The sequence below is a fragment of the Anser brachyrhynchus genome (assembly GCF_964034855.1).
Source record: "Anser brachyrhynchus genome assembly, chromosome: 1".
NCBI lineage: Eukaryota > Metazoa > Chordata > Aves > Anseriformes > Anatidae > Anser > Anser brachyrhynchus.
In genome coordinates, this window is record NC_137694.1 from 166,985,776 (window position 1) to 167,004,049 (window position 18,274).

At 40.1% G+C, this 18,274-nt stretch overlaps 1 protein-coding gene across 2 annotated transcripts; it reads left to right on the top strand.

Annotated features, from left to right (window-relative positions):
* The first annotated feature begins 826 nt into the window (after positions 1-826).
* Positions 827-17,232, top strand: FBXL3 (F-box and leucine rich repeat protein 3). 2 transcript variants are annotated; one of them, XM_080556428.1, is made up of 5 exons: positions 831-1,080; positions 5,613-5,976; positions 7,387-7,509; positions 10,576-10,747; positions 14,784-17,232. In XM_080556428.1, exons 2-5 carry the CDS (start codon positions 5,614-5,616, stop codon positions 15,425-15,427), a joined length of 1,302 nt encoding a protein of 433 aa, XP_080412554.1. In that variant the 5' UTR covers positions 831-1,080; position 5,613; the 3' UTR covers positions 15,428-17,232. The 2 variants fall into 2 exon arrangements, with proteins under 2 accessions (XP_080412555.1, XP_080412554.1); XM_080556429.1 differs by lacking the exon at positions 7,387-7,509 and having other exon boundaries at positions 827-1,080.
* The last annotated feature ends 1,042 nt before the right edge of the window (positions 17,233-18,274 follow it).

Sequence of the window (18,274 nt, forward strand, 5' to 3'; positions counted from 1 at the left end):
TGTTTCAAGACTCGGAAATTATTGGACCACATCTGGCTATTTTTATGAAATTTATGATGGAAATCAGGATTGAATGGGAGCTATTTCACATTTCTGTATGTCTTGGGAAATTCAACTTTAAAATTTTCTGTCCTTTACAAGACCGAAGAATGTGCTGCATGGGCTTGTTCAGCCTGGAGAAGAGGAGGCTCAGGGCGACCTTATCGCTCTCTACAGTTACCTTAAAGGAGGCTGTAGCGAGGTGGGGGTTGGTCTATTCTCCCACGTGCCTGGTGACAGGACGAGGGGGAATGGGCGAAAGTTGTGACAGGGAAGGTTTAGGTTGGATATTGGGAAGAACTTCTTTACTGAAAGGGTTGTTAGGCATTGGAATGGGCTGCCCAGGGAAGTGGTTGAGTCACCATCCCTGGAGGTCTTTAAAAGCCATTTAGCTGTAGAGCTTAGTGATATGGTTTAGTGGAGGACTTGTTGGTGTTAGGTCAGAGGTTGGACTGGGTGATCTTGGAGGTCTCTTCCAACCTAGATGATTCTGTGATTGTTTGAAGGGGCAATATCACACCGACATTTCCAGCCAAAGGGAGCCGCCATACACCACTCTATCTTCTTCACCTAGTAATGTCCCAAGAACTTTATTCCCACTGATGTCTGCTTTCTCTACTACGTTTATTCATAAGGCCAGCCTGGCCCTGCCCATCCAAACTACTCCTACATTTAACTCTATTAGCGACGAAAACGCCACTCCGCTCCTCCCTCCCGCCCCGCCCAACGGCCCCAACGCCCCGGGGCGGCCGTTGAGGGGCGGCCATTAGGGGGCGGCCCCGCCCTCGGCGCAGGGGGGGGGGGTGGTGTCGGCTCGCAGCCCGCCCGCCGCCATTTTGGCCGCGGTCGCGTCGCTTCCGCTGCCGCCCAGTAAACAGGGAAAGAGGGAGGGGAGCGGCGGGACGGGGCGGCCAGACACACAGATAAACGGAAAGACAGACGGACGGCGGCGGCTGCCGTGGAGGGGCTCATGTGGCCGCAGCGGAGGCGCCAGCGCGGCCCGAGTCCCGGTTGAGGCGAGGCGCAGCGGGGAGCCGCCAGGTGAAGGGGCTCGGGGTGGGAAGGGAGAGGTGGGGGGCGGCGGAGTCCTCGTGCTCCTCGTCGTAACCCTGACAAATACCGGTAATGCTCCCTTGGTTCCGCCTCGAGTGAGTGTTCGCAGCAGTTTGCGGTGTGTGTGTGTGGGGCTCGCCCCCTCTTTCGCACCGTGTCCCCGCTCCTCCGGTTGTTTCTAGAACAGCCTTACTCCAGGTGTAAACAACGCGGGGAGCTCCGCTAGGCTGCTCCGTAATAAAGCGTGACCAGCAGGGTATAAACAGTCGTGCGCTGCCCACACCCCTTTTTATTATTTTATTTTTAACTGGCATCGTGTGCTTACTCGGCGCTATAAACAACGTTCAGCGTGTGCAGTGTTCCTCCTCCCAGCCGGTGACTGAGCTACGTGGTCATGGCTGAGCAGGACCATACCACAAACGAGATATATAGCTCCCGTTGTGCCCAGCTCGGAACCAAGATGTTATTCTAGGCTGAGAAATTAATTTGGGAAATCTTAACAAGTCGGGCTCCGTGGTATCACACCTCTTTTTATCCTGGTAGAGTTGGGTGGTTTATTTCCTTCTGTCTTTTGTTTTGTTGCTGTTTTGTTTTCCCTTCTGTCAGTGTCTTAGGTCTTTTAAAGCAAACTTAGTTACAGCAGTGATTTTGAAGAACAGGTCGGTGGTATGTCCTGAGTATGCTGGAGGGAATTAAAAGGAAGAGTGATGGTTCAAACACTGAAGGAAGTGTTAAACAATCATTGTTTGAAAAATACATCTGCTGATAATTAGTACTAAGTAATTAGTATACATTAATATGCTCATATGGAATCTTGCATTAGTGTCTTCCTTACTGAAGTTATTTCTGGTGGCCTTGGATTCAAAATGGTTAAATATCTGGACTATCAGGCACACAAACAAAAGAGAACTTAACTGCCCAGCTTCATTTGCCTGTTCTTAATCAAACTTGCAGAAGGGTTTACTCCTTTAATTGTTTTGGTCTTTTTAGAGATCACTTTTTATGGCTCTGTTAATTTCTGTAGGGAAATGTGCATTCTTTCAATTCTGCATTTGTTCTACTATTAGGCATGCTAAGAGGTTGAAACCAATTACGTTTTTAAAAATCTGTTCCAGTACTTTACTGAAACGAGAAAGACAAAACAGTCATCTAAGGCTTAAGATCGTTGTTTTTACTCTCTTAGCTTAGACTTTGATTTTTGAGAAAGTTCCACATAGGACTATTTTTCAAAAATCACGATCCTCTCCTTTTCAATTTCAGAAGCATCCAAGATGTCAGTAACAAAAAAAAGTTCTCTGGAAATGCCTTTTTCCATCCACTACTTTTTAATGACATCTTATTTTCTTGGAAGTTTGTGACCTAAAGACCATCATCAGTACTGTTCTAGTGATGATTTTTTTGTCTGTAAAAACTTAAGATAACACCCTGCAACTTCACAAGTGGGTTTTGATGTGTGACCACTGTATAATAATTACTTAGAACTCATCAAAGTTGGTCAGTGAGCTCCAAGGTGCAACTTGTAAGTTGGCTGTTGATGACCTGGTCCAGCTCTATCAATCATGTCTCAGAGGTTCTCTCCAGCTGAAAAAAATCGCAGTTCTGTCAGTAGCGGTGAGTTCCTTGTCATTTCTTCTAGAAAACTGCCAGATCTCCTGCTTGTGTCTTTGAAGAGGTTACTTAGTAAACGGATTGTGAATGCAAATCAACTGTATTCTGTGTGCACGATAGTCCCTAAATGTGATAGGGGAGAAAATCCAGAGCTTGACCCCCTGAAGCTGTGATGAAATAGCATGCGAACTAGAAAAATCGTGCACTTACATTAGCTTATTAGCAAAAGATGAGGCAGGGTCTCTGTAAAACAAGACTTGGAGAGATAAGTCTAACTTCACCACACGTAGTTTTTACAAACAAACAAGAAATGGATTGGAAATCAAATATCAGGCATGTGCCATCTCAATTTTGGCAAGTGAGCAACTTGCATATGGTAATTGCTCATTAGAAGCTAGTTGTTTTGAATATGTTTAATGTAGAGTTTAAAGGAATATTTCAGTTCAGACTAGCTTATTGCAGATAAATCCTAAGCATAGTGCAAAAATGTTATTGTAAACATAAGTGTGACAGGTCCCCAGTGGATTTGCTAAACTAATTAGCAAAAGGATTAGGTACTTGTTTTGACTATTCAGCTTTCACAGTTGCAAAGTCCACTTCCTTCATCTTTGTTAGATGCAGGTGATTAAAAGTGACTGCATCCAGTTTTATTGCTTTCCCATCTGTGCAGTGAAGATAGCAGCTCAGCCACGGAACTCTCTCTCGGGTGGAAAACTCGTTTCGCCATTGCAATCATATTTTGCATAGGTTTATAGTCGTGAGCTGGGGATCACAGTAAGTAGTTCTCAGGAACTAAGGAAAGGTTTTCTTGCTCTTATGATGGTGAAATATTATGATTGTCTGCAGTGCTAGTGGGATGAAAGAATCAAGAGAGAAATTGTGTTCATCAGCCTTTCATGACAGTATATTCAGGTTTGATCACAGCGTTTTATAAATAGTCACAGACCCCAACTGATAGCTCGCTATTGTCATGTGAGTAGGAGGTATGATTAAAGTGTCTTCAAAGACAGATGAAGAGATGTTGGCTTTGAGAAAATAAGCTGTGATGCATTGGATGATAAAACAGTATGATTTTTTGTATGGGTATCTAGGGTATTGCATTTCGTGTTAAAAAGACCTCTTAAGCTTTTACTTGGTTGTAGTACATAGCAGGGAAAGTTAATTGTCCAGACGCCAAGTGAACTGGACAAGTGTCCTGGTTGTGGCTGGCATAAAACTTATTTTCTTCACAGCGGCTGGTATGGTGCTGTGTTTTGGATTTAGGAGAAAACTAACACTGGTAACACACTGATGTTTTAGCTGTTGCAGAGCAGTACTTACACAGAGCCAAGGACTGTTCAGCTTCTCTCTGCCCTGCAAGCGAGGAGGCTGGGGGTGCATGAGGAGCTGGGAGGGGACAGACCCAGGACAGCTGGCCCAGGCTGGCCAAAGGGATGTCCCATACCGTAGGACATCATGTGGAACAATAAAACTTGGGGAGCTAGGTAGGGGATCTGCTCAGGGATGAACTGGGCATCAGTTGGCTGGTGGTGAGCCCTTTGTCTTGCGCATCACTTGTGTGCTATTACCCCCCCCCCCCCCCCCCCCTCTTTCTTACTAAACTGTCCTTATCTCATTGCATTAGTTATCAGACTTCTTTTTTCTCCAATTTCGCCTCCCCACCATCCTGCTGTACGGTTAGCTGCCTGCAGGCTTAAACTGCAAGAACATGTAATAGCGTTGTACCTGTAATTGCACTTGAACACTAAACAAAAATGATTTCACTGTGTGTGAAGTGCATATTTATGGTCCAGAAATCATGGCAGGGTTGGAGGTGATTATACATATCAAGCCTACTCTGCCACCCTGGTTGTCTTAGCTTTTTAGGGACTTGAATTGAGTGTATAGTAGTTTAGTTTGAAGTCTCATTCATAGGCCCTAAGGATGTGGTGTGCGTCACATTCAGGCTTTTAAAAATAAATGTGTGGATGCAAGTTCAGTTTTAAGCTGGCGTGTACAAAAGAACACACTTTGATCAACACCTGATGCTAAATTTGAAATGTGCATAGTGGTGTTTTTCATATTAAATATGTAAAGTTATACATAATTTGTTCAAATGAGACCGTTAGGGAAGAAGTATATGCTACTGGGAATGAGGTAACCTTTTGCCTCAGTTTTGCTTAGTTTAATATGATTTTGAAGAAAGTTTGACTCTTCTGTAATCTTTCTTTTTTTTTTGTGGGTTGGACCTTCCAGATTGTTTATCGGAAATCTTTCACAATCCCTATTTACTAATCGGCTGGAAAAACTAAAGCACACATGTTCTTGATGAAATATGTTTTTTAAGGATATTGATTTAAAACAAACATACCGAAGTAACCTCTTTGCTTTTAAAAAAGAAAGTTATTTCTGTCTGGGAATAAAAATTAACTGGCCAGATGCAATAGCTCCTAACATGTATACATTCTTCCTTGTCTTTTTTCTACTTTTTTGCCTGTCTTTAGCTTTCTACAATTTCAAATGTTGTTATTTCTGGTATATAGGAGTAGCGGAGCACTATGAATAATAACTGTTCACAGAATAGTTTGGAAGAATGTCTTTCCATTAGTGGGAAAGTGAGGTGATAATCAACCAAAATGGTGAAACAAATTAGGTTCAAAGTGTTCTCAAACACAAAAGCAAAACACTGAAAAGACAGTGGCTATTGTAAATGTGTTGGTGGTGTTAGTGACTAGGAAAGTAATGTTAAATTCACCTATCTAGGTGGTAGTATGATTTTTAGACATGCATTTCAAGCTCATTGCTACTTTTTTTTCATGCAAAATCATGGTTACAGAAAAGGTGCATCTTCACCTCCGCAATTTTCTATAAATACCGTTCTTTTGAGCTGTCTTACACTTAGAAAACTTACAGAAATTTTCTTGTTCTTGCAGAATGAAACGAGGGAGGAAAACTGATGAGGCCAACAACAGTTCATCTGAAGAGACGAGTGAGAAAGAATCCAAGAGACACAAGATCGCAGATGAGAAAGCCATAGTCGCGCAGAGTCCTGACTGGGGTAACCTGCTCCAAGACATTATCCTGCAGGTATTCCAGTACCTGCCCCTTCTGGACCGTGCTCATGCATCGCAGGTCTGCCGAAGCTGGAACCAAGTGTTTCACATGCCTGATCTCTGGAGGTGTTTTGAGTTTGAACTGAATCAACCAGCCACGTCTTACCTGAGGGCTACGCATCCTGAACTAATCAAGCAAATAATAAAGAGGCATTCCAATCACTTGCAGTATGTAAGCTTCAAGGTAGTGTATTTTATAGGCTCCTTTAATACATTTCTAAAAATGTGTTAAACTGTTTTTTTCATTTTATTAGGAATGTTTCAAGGAAATATAATCAAAACAGTTCTGATGATTCATCTAGATCAATATCAAAGAATGAGCAGTACTCTGTTAATATCAGTAATTGAAATACTGATGTTGGCAAATGATAATTGACAAAATCAAAACATTTTGACACACTGAAAGTTAAAGAGCATCACTAAATGTTAGGAAAGGCTTATGACGTGATCTTTGCGACTAGGATCGTCAGTTAAGAGAGAATATGGCAGTTCTCAGCCTGGAAGACCTAGTGCTCAGGCCCAGTATGCTGAAAAAATGGGTTCTCCAAATGGGTATAGACACATCTTCTAATTCATTATTTATTTGAATATATTTTGGGGAACCAAACTTACAGTAGCAATTCTGAGCATGCCTTTTGAAAATAAAAAGAAATGGTTTGTGCAGCAGGGTGGACATGCTATTTACTTGTTTCTCAGATCTGGCAGGTTTAATGTAGAAAGCATCAGTGTGGGTGGGTAGCTGAGGTACCTCTGCTGGATCATACGCATTGCAACGGCTTGATTTGATACTGGATGTAGACTGGTTATCCTAAGGTTTGCAGGTGTTCCTGTCTCTTTAGCTTCTGTTCAAAGTGAAAATGAACATTCATCAGGCATAGATCGATCGCTGAGAAGGTAGCGTGGCATGTTGTAGACTTAAAGTTGATGTCTTGATCATGCTTTTTACTGTTCTGGAGGCCTACAAAGCTGTCATGACTACTGTACTTAGGAGGGTATTCTGAAAGTGCATCTGAGAGTTGGGAAAGTGCCACTGGAGGCACATTAAGTGATTCAGTTGTGTAGCAAAATGATAATTAAGTGGTGTTTTTTTTCCAGGGTATCCATTTCATATCTGTTGTGGTGTTAACGCTGAAGGTGTAGCTGTGTATGTTCAAATGATAATGTACTTAATTCTCCAGCAGCTCTGTTACGAGCTGAGTCACCATATTGGAAGCATCGTTTTCACACAGGGAAGGGTTTATAGAATTCCCACATTCTGATAGGAAATACGGGGACGGGTTTTGGAGCCAAAAGAACGTTCACCTTTTTATTACTTGATGTCGACCGAATACTCTGGAACAGACTGCTCAGCTGACCCTTCACCATGCTAAGTTTTAGCAGAGGATTTAGGAGCGCAGTAAGTTGATAGCAAACTATCTTGGATTTTTGATACTTGATTTTTTTTCCTTTTGGGGGAAAAAATAAAAAAGGACATCGGTGAAATCTCAGTGAGATTTTCTTCAACCATCGCATTACAAAAGATAAAAAACATTAAAGTTTCATAACAGTTGTTTTGATGCAGTATTTCTGAATCAATACATTTATTTTTGTTAAGGTGGACAGTAGCAAGGAATCTGCAGAAGCAGCTTGTGATATTTTATCACAGCTTGTGAACTGCTCTTTGAAAACACTTGGACTAATTTCAACAGCCCGGCCAAGCTTCATGGATTTACCAAAGGTATTTTAATGTATTTTTCTATGTAAAATATTGCAGTGGTTTGTATAGTTTTGTTGCAACTTAATGAAAAGTTTTGTTGTAAGAATATGAATCTTTGGCAAGAATATTTGGCAAAGAAAAATTAGTATTATTGGGCTCTATTAAAAAAAAAAAAACACAACTGAGATATTCTACTAAGATGGGTATCTGAAGATTCCCTTGCTCTCTGTTTCTTGTGAGAACTTAGTCCTGATTTTATTTTTCAAAGTATTCCTGCCTTTTGGCATCGATGTAATACCGGGTAATGTGTTGCAAATCAGGAGGCTAGAGGCCTTACGTCTGTAAAAGTGGTCAAGTTTCATCGCTGTGGGAATTAGTCTTTGATTTCTCTTTAGAAAGTGGTATGATTGTGACTTGTCAGTGCTTTATGTCACAATGAATTGTTGGATTCTTAGCTGAAGTGCACAGTATTTCTGGAGTCTTTTGTCAGATTTCTACCAAACATGTCTACCAAAAATAAGATTGCATTAGAAGGCTTCTGATCTAAAAGAAGAACCTTTTGTATGTACTTCTGAGCAGCAATTCCTGCTAGTGAAATAGAAACGTACTATTGTGGAGGAGAGTGGTTGTGGCAGCCTGGGCAGCTTGTTACATGCAAGAAGATCTTGGATGTCTGTCAACCTCAATTCTAGAATCCAGTCGACACGTATGTGAAGAAGCAGTTAGAGCTAAGCTTTTAGCTGGATCACAGTGATGTCATTGCTGATGGCAACAAGGACAAGGAAGAGGTAGGGACAACCTCAGGAAAGGAAGTAGGATATAGGGTTTAAGCAAGGTTAACTACAGAAGGATTATCAATTATTATCCTTGGCAGTGATCACAGCCACGTCATATATGTACCTTAAATATGTATTTTTAATCCTTAATTTTCAAAGAGGCTTTTGAGTTCTCTTTTTTTCTAGTTTTTCCCTTTTTCAGTGTGCTTTGAGATGCGACCATAAGAAAACCTAAACATTAGTGGGAAGAATTCACAGGCTTAACGTGTTCGTTAATGGTACTTTGTTTAGCTCTTGTATGTTTTGTTGTTTCTTAATCTGAATGCTGCTTTAGCTTGTCTGTGCATTTTTCACTGGAAGGATGTATTGTGGTCCTATTCAGCTTGCTGAATAAATACTTGTAGTCATTCATGCTATGGTCTTTTGCAGCTTTGATTCTTTTAAAATACAGACTTTCTTCTTCCTAATAAGTTCACATGTGGCCTTTTAAGAATGTGTTCAAAATAAGTCTAAATCAACTTGGCATAATTTGACTTTTGATATTTACCACTCCAATAATTCTGTCACTGGCAAATGTTGCCAGCAATGATCCTTTTTTTATTTGCCTTGACTACTAATGAAGCTAGAATAGATTTGGACCAAGAATAAGTTCCTCTGGGAAATCATTGTTAAGAGGCCCATTGGTTGAGAAGCAGCCAAAGATGAATGGATCTAAAAAATAGTTAACACTATGTAATTTTTTATCAGATTGTGTAGAAAGTCTTAACTACTTGGCATATTATCATCATTGGCACTCTTCTCATTTCAAGTAACGTAATGTCTGGTGAATATCTGTAAATGACACTTAGCACTGTTTTGCCTCATCTTTTCCCTAAGCACATTCTACATGCATCTTCTAAAGAGTCTGTAATATCAGAATCTCAGGACTGTACTGTGGACTGCATATATGGCAATATTCAAAAGACATAAAATCATGAGCTTTACATTTTGGCATACTGTGTGTCTTCTGTTAATTCTTCAAACTACAATTTTAGGCACCTGTCCTTTACAAACATGTTTGATTTTCCTTTAACTTTCTATTTAATGACATTCTTAGTAGAGGGAGTTGCGTTCTAAATACGGAGGATAAAACACAATACCAGCACTCTTTGAATATAAAGTAAAAATATTAATAAAGCACCTTTTCCTCTCAGTATGTTGTATGTATAATCAGTGTTGTCAGTGCACGTGGGAGTGGTACGTAAAGCCAAAATACCGAATGCTTCTGATTTGAACATTGTTTGCATTTGTGAACTGACTTGGCCAGTTTATGTTAATTTGAAAATATTAATTCCTGCTCTAAATCTAATTGTCTCTGAGCTTTAGCAAAAAGCTCAAACATATCACATAAAAGCAAATACTGTTCCCAAGCCTTTTCTCACATAACTGTATTCAGGATTGTGCATATGGCTCAGTGGCACAGTGTTGAAATCAAAGTAAAAGGTAATTATATGGGATGCTTAGTGTAGTGCATAGAGGAAGTACTTTCTTGTAAATCTTGTAAGAAATCATGATTACAGGCTAGTTACTCAATTCCTTCGTATCAGTGATGACTTCTGTGAATACTGTCCTATCCGTTCCTTAATCTATGTTTTTCAAGGCATTCTGGGCTCTCTGTCTTTACTGGTGAGTTTTGGTCATTACGCAAAGGTGCTCAGGAGCAACCTTCAATGTTGGACCCATATTATTTATGCTGCTTAACTGGCAATTAATTGATTACCTGTTTCCTGGCTCTTGACCACCACAATTGGCTTTCTAAGACAGTAATTCCAACCCTAAGTACTCTGTGTGGGTGGCAGCCAGGCAGTAGTGCTATTTGGCTTTGGGCACTTCCGAATAGTGTGGTCTTGCCACACTTGGCTGTTTGCATCTCACTGGGGCAGCATACCTCACCACAGGAGACTTTCTGCTCTAGAAGATGCTACTTTAAAAATGTGACTTGCAAATTTTCCTTAAAATGAGAGCTGCTGAGCTCTCTATTTGCTTGTGGCCTTCCTATAGCTCTGAGTTCATGCAGTGGGTTGTTCTGGGTCAGGTTGTCAGTTTGTTTAATGTTAGACGTTCTGATTTGTCAAATACTTGGCCTGATAGCAAAAATTATTATACTTAGTAGACATTTTTGAGTAAAACAATTTTTGATTAAAGTGATATCAGATTAATAGAAGGCTCTTTCAGCAAATGCTGTGAATAAGTAAAAGAAAACTAGGATGACAGCATAAAGCCATTGAGGTTTTTTTCAGATACCAATTTCATTTAAACTTTTTTTTTCCAGTCTCACTTTATTTCTGCACTGACCGTGGTGTTTGTAAACTCCAAATCACTCTCTTCGCTTAAGATTGATGACACGCCAGTAGATGATCCATCTCTCAAAGTGCTAGTGGCTAACAACAGTGACACGCTCAAGCTGCTGAAAATGAGCAGTTGTCCTCATGTTTCTCCAGCTGGTAAGCTACTGTATTTTGTTTTCTAAAGTGTACACGTTCAATTCTGTCTGAAAACTGGTAAACTGCTGAAAAAAAGGCATGGGGTGACAGTGAGGTTGAATGTGGTATCTACAGCAACTGTTACTAACTAGAATATTAGCTGATTGTCAATCCATCAATCCCACTGCTTTTCTCTGTGGGAGTCTTGCAGATTGACTGCTGAGCTAATAATAAAGTAGTGCGTGCTCTGGACAAGCACATAACCTCTTGCAGAGGTTCAAAGAGCACGTATTGACTTGCTAGTGCATTATTTCTGCAGTGAGTATTTAAGTATTCCAGTATAATTAAGACTTTCCAGGCTGAGTTCCTTTTCACCGGTTAGTTATGTACGGGTTCTGAGTGCTGAAATGCCATGGATTATGAAGATGGTGGCAGTCATTCTGGAAGAAAACAGCTTAATCTTTTGCTGGAGAGCAAGTGCAGGCAGTATCAAAGAAGGGAAGATTTGTTTGAGCTGTACAGAACTTCTGCCATTACCAATTACACTTAATTAGCACTGTAAGTGTGTAGCGAGAATTAAATTAGCTTGTATCAGAATGAAAATGTTGAAGTTCATTGTTGAATGTCATATTTTGTTGAAGTTAATAGAATTAATGTTTGTGGAAGGTTTATGCAATGCACAGCAAGTGTAAGATTGCTGTCACAGCCCATCAACTTCACACTTCTGGTTTTTGCTGAGAAATGGAAGAGGAATCATAAATAAGATGCCAACAACTTCATTAAATTCCTCCTCTGAGGATAGGTAGAAACTATGGTTACCATCGTTTGCTTCTTGCCAGCGTACTGCAACTGTAAATATTACATGTAAAATGTACCAGCAGGACCCCTAGTATGGGGAAAATGATACTGTAGAAAGGTCATAGCATTGTAATGATAACAAACAAAACACAAACTTAATACTTTTGCCGGGTGTAGCTTGCAGACCAAAGCTTGTGTCTGGTTTTGTAAAAAGTCCTGAGGATGCAGGTTGTTTTGCAGCAGGCTTGTCCAGCAGAGTGTTTACTAGCTTGTTAACTGGAATGTTATTTCCTTCAGAGCTTCGTAGTTATCTATAAGGGGTTGTTTAAATTAGCTTGAGTGACTGTCTTTTCCTGACTTAAAACATAATTTGAGAATCTCTCTGTGCCTGAGGAATACAGGAGCTGTAACAATGTCTAGCAAGAAGAGGATCCAGCAGTAATTTGTAGCTACGTGTGGGATGTCATTCCCTTGAACTTGGATCCAAGAACAGCCTGGTCATGTCAGCTGTACTAGACTGCACTAGTTTGTGGCTAAGGCTTGTGAGAAGGCTTTATGGAATAAGGGAATGTATAATTTGGGAGAGGATATGGGTCTGCAGAGTTGCTGGACTGGTATATGCTGTTTGATCTGTACTCTGCATTGAAGGAGCAATGGGAAGAAATGGCGGTGCCTGCTTAAGGAACAAGGAACACAACTGTTGTCATTCCCTGATTTGGAGTGAACAGAATGGGATCAGACGTGCATGTGACGGAACTGGAGTGCTAAGCAAATGGCAGAAGAATTTGATTGCTTAATCTAGGTTTGGGTGTGCCTTGAGATAGAGAGAAAAAAGTAGAACAAAAGAAAGGAGCTGGTATGTGGGTAGTTGGCTTCTTAGTGAGCAGACTGCAAAAATGAGACTCTTGAAAGTGAGAAACTCTGAGCATTGAGACTTATCTGTATTTTTTTTCTTATGGGAATGTTGTAATTAGCAGGCTGCTATAAATTGTGGAACAACTATAATTGAACCAAAAGGGTCACGAGTTATGTGAAAGCAGTTACTTGTAGATGCGCTTTAAATGTGTAACGTGCCTTCAGATTGCGGTTTCAGGGTGAGGGGGAGATGTTTGGTACTAGACTAGCTCATAGGAATGTTATTAGTGAAGGACAGAGGAGAGCAATGCAAGTAGTGCAAAGAGAGACCCCACTACTGCTGGGGTAAAGGAAAAAGATTGATTTCAAGCTGCGAATCACTTCCAAAAAATGCTCTGAATAATCCCTAGCTTCCTGTACAAAAACAGGACAGCATGTTTGGGTTTGGTCTGGAGTGTGTAGTGGCAGTGATGCATTTCTAATCTTTTGTCAGCATACCCAGAATTTCTTCTCCTTGCTGTTTCCAACCTGAACTTCAGCTTGCCTGTAGGACTGCAACAATACCTTGTAAAAATTATTTCTAAATAATTGTTATTTTTAAATCCACATCTATCTGGTGCTATTTATTACTTGAAATACTGCACGTTGCAGTATAGTGGGAATCAAAAGTATTTCTGTAAAGGCTGTGACTCTTTCCAGCTTGAGGGGTGGTAGAGTTGTATCTCTGAATGAAGAGCAGGAGAGAAGAATGGGTGCAGTGGCCACATCAGCAGTGCGGTGCACAGCAGAGGGTTTTTGATGCAAATCTGTGCAGTATGCTATCAAAGCAGTTTACCTCTTGGTGTGGCATGAAGGTTGAGGCAGTGCTTAGGGATGTTGTGGGAATGTCGCACTTGCAGCATGGGCTCGAGGCAGGCCCTCCAGCTGGCTAACCATCTACACAGTGCCCTGCGTGTGGAACTGACAGTGAAGGCAGATCTCACAGCCTGCACGTGATGTGGGTGTGCAATCCTAGACCATAAAGGATCACAGCGAGCTGAACCCCACTTCTTCCTTTTTTGGATTGCACTAGTCAATAACATACCTTTAAAGGTATAACAGATGACTTTACGAAGGGTGTAAGAGGGGTGAGTTTAGATGCTAAATCTGTAGGAAGTCGTTTCTTGAAACTAGTGATGAGAGGAGGCTTGTGAATCCTGCTACTTGAAATAATTCAAACAGCTTCAACAAACCAGCCTATTAGAAAGCAGCATGCCTGAGTATGCTTACATACCACAACTGTTTTTACAGGAAAGAGTTGCAATAAGAGTTGAATTAAAATTCTGTTTACTTAATTTTTATTCATCTATCAATCTTTTTATGTTTGAAATGACAGTACTTGATGCACTTGAAGAAACTCTTGCAAATTCTCAGGTGGAAAATACCTACTTTTTTATTTATTCATGCAATATTTTTACAAATTTCTTTTTTGAGGCTCAATATAGGCTTCTTGAATTTAATAACCACATCTTACTATAAAAAGACAGTTATTTTTCTTCCTATTGCTTCAGAGCCATAGTTGGTTGAGCTCAGGTTTTTCAGTTCTATGTTAGATGTGTTCTCACTTCTCTATAAATGAAAATACCATATCCTGAATTTCATCCTGTTGTCTGGGCCACGTGAAATGCAAATGCAGAGGTCTGTGCACTTCTTGTATCTGCAAATAGGATGAATGGAAACTTTATAGGCTGCATTAAACCCTTCTTGTTAATGTCTGTTTCTTCCATGGGCAGTGAGTTGGATTGATTCATTAGAGGGAGAGAGTTTGAAAAAACATTGTTTAGGAATTACTGCTCCCGGTTTCTAGTGTTTTTCCCTCTTGTGCTGTAGCTTTTCCAAATTCCAAGATGTAGAGTTTATCAGTGTTTGTTCCTTCTAGCAGCAATGATTTCTCTATTTAATTAAAAGCAAACATCCATTTGAAGTTTGCATTCCTCAGGTGACAATTTCATTCTTGGCTGCTCAGTCAGCTACAGGCATAGACAGCAGTAGTCCCAGAGCAGGCTATGGAAGTAACTCTATGAATAAGCCCCTTTACAAGAATGAATTTGTATATATATGTGGATTTATGACAGGGCAGAATGGAGTATGCTGTTTATATTTGTCATGCACAAAAATCAAATCCCACAGGAAGGTATACAATGTGTAGCGTATGTCTTTCTTTCCCTGACAAAGAAGTTACAACACTCACGTGAGAAAAGATTTGTCTTCTGGTTGTTCAGTATGATTCTATTTTGATACTATGTCTTGATTGCATGTTGAAATACCTACTCTTTGCACCTTCCTGACGCATAGCAACAAACTCTTATGTGCCTTGTTTGTTTTTTAGTATATTTACCTGCATAACGATGTTCTGTTTCGCCAGGTATCCTGTGTGTGGCTGACCAGTGCCATGGTTTACGTGAACTGGCGCTCAACTACCACCTGCTGAGCGATGAGCTGCTGCTGGCTCTGTCTTCTGAGAAACACGTCCGGTTGGAACACTTGCGCATTGATGTTGTCAGTGAAAACCCTGGGCAGACTCAGTTCCACACCATTCAGAAGAGCAGCTGGGACGCTTTCATCAAGCATTCTCCTAAAGTAAACTTAGTAATGTACTTTTTCTTGTACGAAGAAGAGTTCGACCCGTTCTTTCGCTATGAGATACCCGTCACTCACCTTTATTTTGGAAGATCAGTAAGCAAGGATGTGCTTGGCCGTGTTGGCATGACGTGCCCTCGGTTAGTGGAGCTGGTTGTGTGCGCCAATGGATTACGGCCGCTGGATGAGGAGCTGATCCGTATCGCCGAGCGGTGCAAGTACCTGTCGGCTGTCGGCCTAGGGGAGTGTGAAGTCTCTTGCAGTGCCTTCGTCGAGTTTGTGAAGATGTGTGGCGGTCGTCTCTCTCAGCTTTCGATTATGGAGGAAGTTTTGATTCCTGACCAGAAATACAGCTTAGAGCAGATTCACTGGGAAGTTTCAAAGCATCTCGGTAGAGTCTGGTTCCCGGACATGATGCCCACATGGTAAAGTCCTTAGAAGACTTCAGGGCAGATGGAATAGCACCTTAAACCCAAGTTTATCACGTTGCAATTAACTGTGCAAGCTTACTTAATACTGTAGTTTATTACTGTAAGCCACTGCGTTGTTTGATGGAAAATTATTTAAAAATTATTTATGAAATCCAGAGTTAAAAATGGAAATCATGAATCACTCAAACCCTTTTTCATCCAAACAAAACCTGTTTTCCGTTTTAGATTTTTTCATTGATGGCTCAAATTTTTATGGAAAAAAATTAAGCATTGAAATGTACCTGCATACTATTAGTATCAATATCCCATCCTTTGATTTTTATATGCTAATATTGAATGCAATTGGATTTGATCTAAAAGCAACATAAATTGCATGCTCTGCAGACTCTGGCAATTCTAAATCCAGTTACCTAGATGACAGGATCAAGATTATAAGGAAAATTGAGGAGGCTGTGAAATATGTATATTCTTTTATGTAAGAGTTGTAAAAAGCAAGAGCAATACACAATATTGTAAGTTAGATAATTAAAATACTGAATTCGCTACCTTATTCAGCAGACTATTAGATCCATCTAAAATTTATTTAGAGTGTAAACAGTAGTGAGAGCTACCACAAGTGGTTTGCTTTTCTTTTTTTTCCTAGACGTTTTAATATAGTTTGCTTATGGGGTCTCAGATTCGCGTCTAAACCTGTTTTAAGGTATTTTATGTCTAGCTCAGGAAGCGCAAGCATTCTGGGGAAAAATGTAGATACATTGTATTTAAAAACACATAGGAGTTAATGAGCTCTTCCTGCACATTAACCAGTTTTGCAGCATTTGCAGGGTAGATGGAATGATGTACAGTTTATTAAAGGGACGCTGCAGTGTTTAGTGGGATGACATGGATGTCAACAGTGTGAGATGAGAGAGGTAAAACTTTGGTGACCAAGAACCTTTTAACTAAATCATAGATACATTGGTTGCTTTCAGTTTGAGAAATAACGGTATTGTAACAATTGCTTAAGCTGTATAAACTAATTGTACACTGTAAATCTGTTTCAGAAATGTTTATGTATAAAGTGAATGTTTGATAGATGATCATTTTGTATACCTTTTAATTCAGCTAGTTCAATCATTTCATATTTAAAAACCTAAAAGCAGTAAACTTACGTGAAGTAGAGCAGTAGGCAAAAATTTGTTTTGAATATTTGGTAAATGAATCTTTTGTTTTGAATATTTGGTAAATCTTTTTTTAAAAGTTTTAGTCTTAAGTGGTGTAGGCAACATGCAGCCTGTGATTTGGGTGTGGCTTGTGACTTCATTTCTTACTGCCAACAGTTACATTATTTTTTCCCTCTACTATTTCCCTCTATTAATTGGTAACACTAAAGTATTGATGCGACTCATGAATGTGATTTTGAAAGGTGTGATTGGCCGTCAGCAAGGAAAGCTTCTCTGGCTGTACTGAACTTAGCTGGTGGCTTCTCCTTGTTTGAGCTGTACAGCTGGTTCTGGTAATGAGTAGGTTTCTAATGCCTGATTTCGGTAACGTTTATCCTAATGTAAAGTTCAGTGGTAATATGCTTATGAGCATATTTAAGTTCATAACTGTATTTTGAGCAAGCACTGCTCAGTGGACTGGATGTCTTTATAGGGGAGTTACGTTTCTGTAGAGCTGTGGGATTTAAAAATTGCAGTTTATGAAATACACATTTTTGTATTAGAATTTGTTAATGTAATACTATAATATGCATTTATTTGTATAAAAGGTGTCAATATATATAGCCCGTGACATTAAAAAAAACCAAAACACCAAAACAAAGCTCAGTGTTTTTTATATTCTGACTCTCAAAATTGCCTGTGTGGTGAAGTTGAGTAACGTTAATAATCTGGGGAAGAGGGGAGTGTTTTCACTAAGTTGGCGTATGAAGTAACCTCATCTAGTAATGCAGATAAAACCTCTTTGGACCTTGGCTGCTCGTGTTCCGATGCTGCCAAGGTAAGCGATACGTGGTCTGTGGCTTGCTGCTGTGGTAGTGGGAATAACCGAAAGGCGAGATGGATAACCCGGATACCACAACTTCCTCCTGCCAGGAACTCACATCTTCGAATTCCAGCCTTCTGCTTCTCATGGAGAGAAATCCATCAGACCCTGAGGTAGCGAGTGTGCCAGCGTTTGAAGGCTTTATGTGCAGTTGTAATTGAACTGCTCACCCCTGCAAGGTAACTGGTGTCTTTTTCTGAGAAGGTCTCTGTTCTGTTGCATAAACTTCTGTACCAACAAAGAAGGACTTCTTGATGTGACACACACTCAGTGTTCAAGAAGAAAACCACTTGAAGCAATCTTCTGTCTCTTAAGATTTGCAGTTTTTATACATCAAAACAATCCTCAGCTCAACTAATCCGGCTATAAAACTTCCCAGGCAAGTCTACGTATCCTCAGGAAAGGCTACAATGCTCCTTTTTAAACAAGTATTGTTGTATTTTTATTTTGCTTTTTACATATTGGAATGATTGGATGATTTAAAAACTTAAAAATCTACAATGTAACTTGTAATAGGAATATCGTACATAGGCTGTCACAGAGCCACTAGAAACACGAACATGTCTTACAGCTGTATAAAATGATCTTTCCTGGGTTCATCTTTATCTCTTGTTTTCAGAAGATAATCCCATGTTAGACTGATTGTCCAGTTTTTGGGTAGTTGTTAATGCAGGCCGTGACAAATCTTATCTCTGAACACAAGTTTTACATCACTTCAGTATTTGGATACAAAACCAGTCTTAAACTCGATGCCAAACAGCTGAGATAATCCTGACACTAGCTTAAATTGTATCAAAATGGGAGTAATTTAACAGCAACT

Excerpts from the sequence above, each read along its gene's own strand:
- FBXL3 (XM_080556428.1), top strand. The coding sequence starts at position 5,614 with ATGAAACGAGGGAGGAAAACTGATGAGGCCAACAACAGTTCATCTGAA. Across the intron at positions 5,977-7,386 it reads TGCAGTATGTAAGCTTCAAG|GTGGACAGTAGCAAGGAATC; the intron begins GTAGTGTATTTT and ends ATTTTTGTTAAG. Across the intron at positions 7,510-10,575 it reads GCTTCATGGATTTACCAAAG|TCTCACTTTATTTCTGCACT; the intron begins GTATTTTAATGT and ends TTTTTTTTCCAG.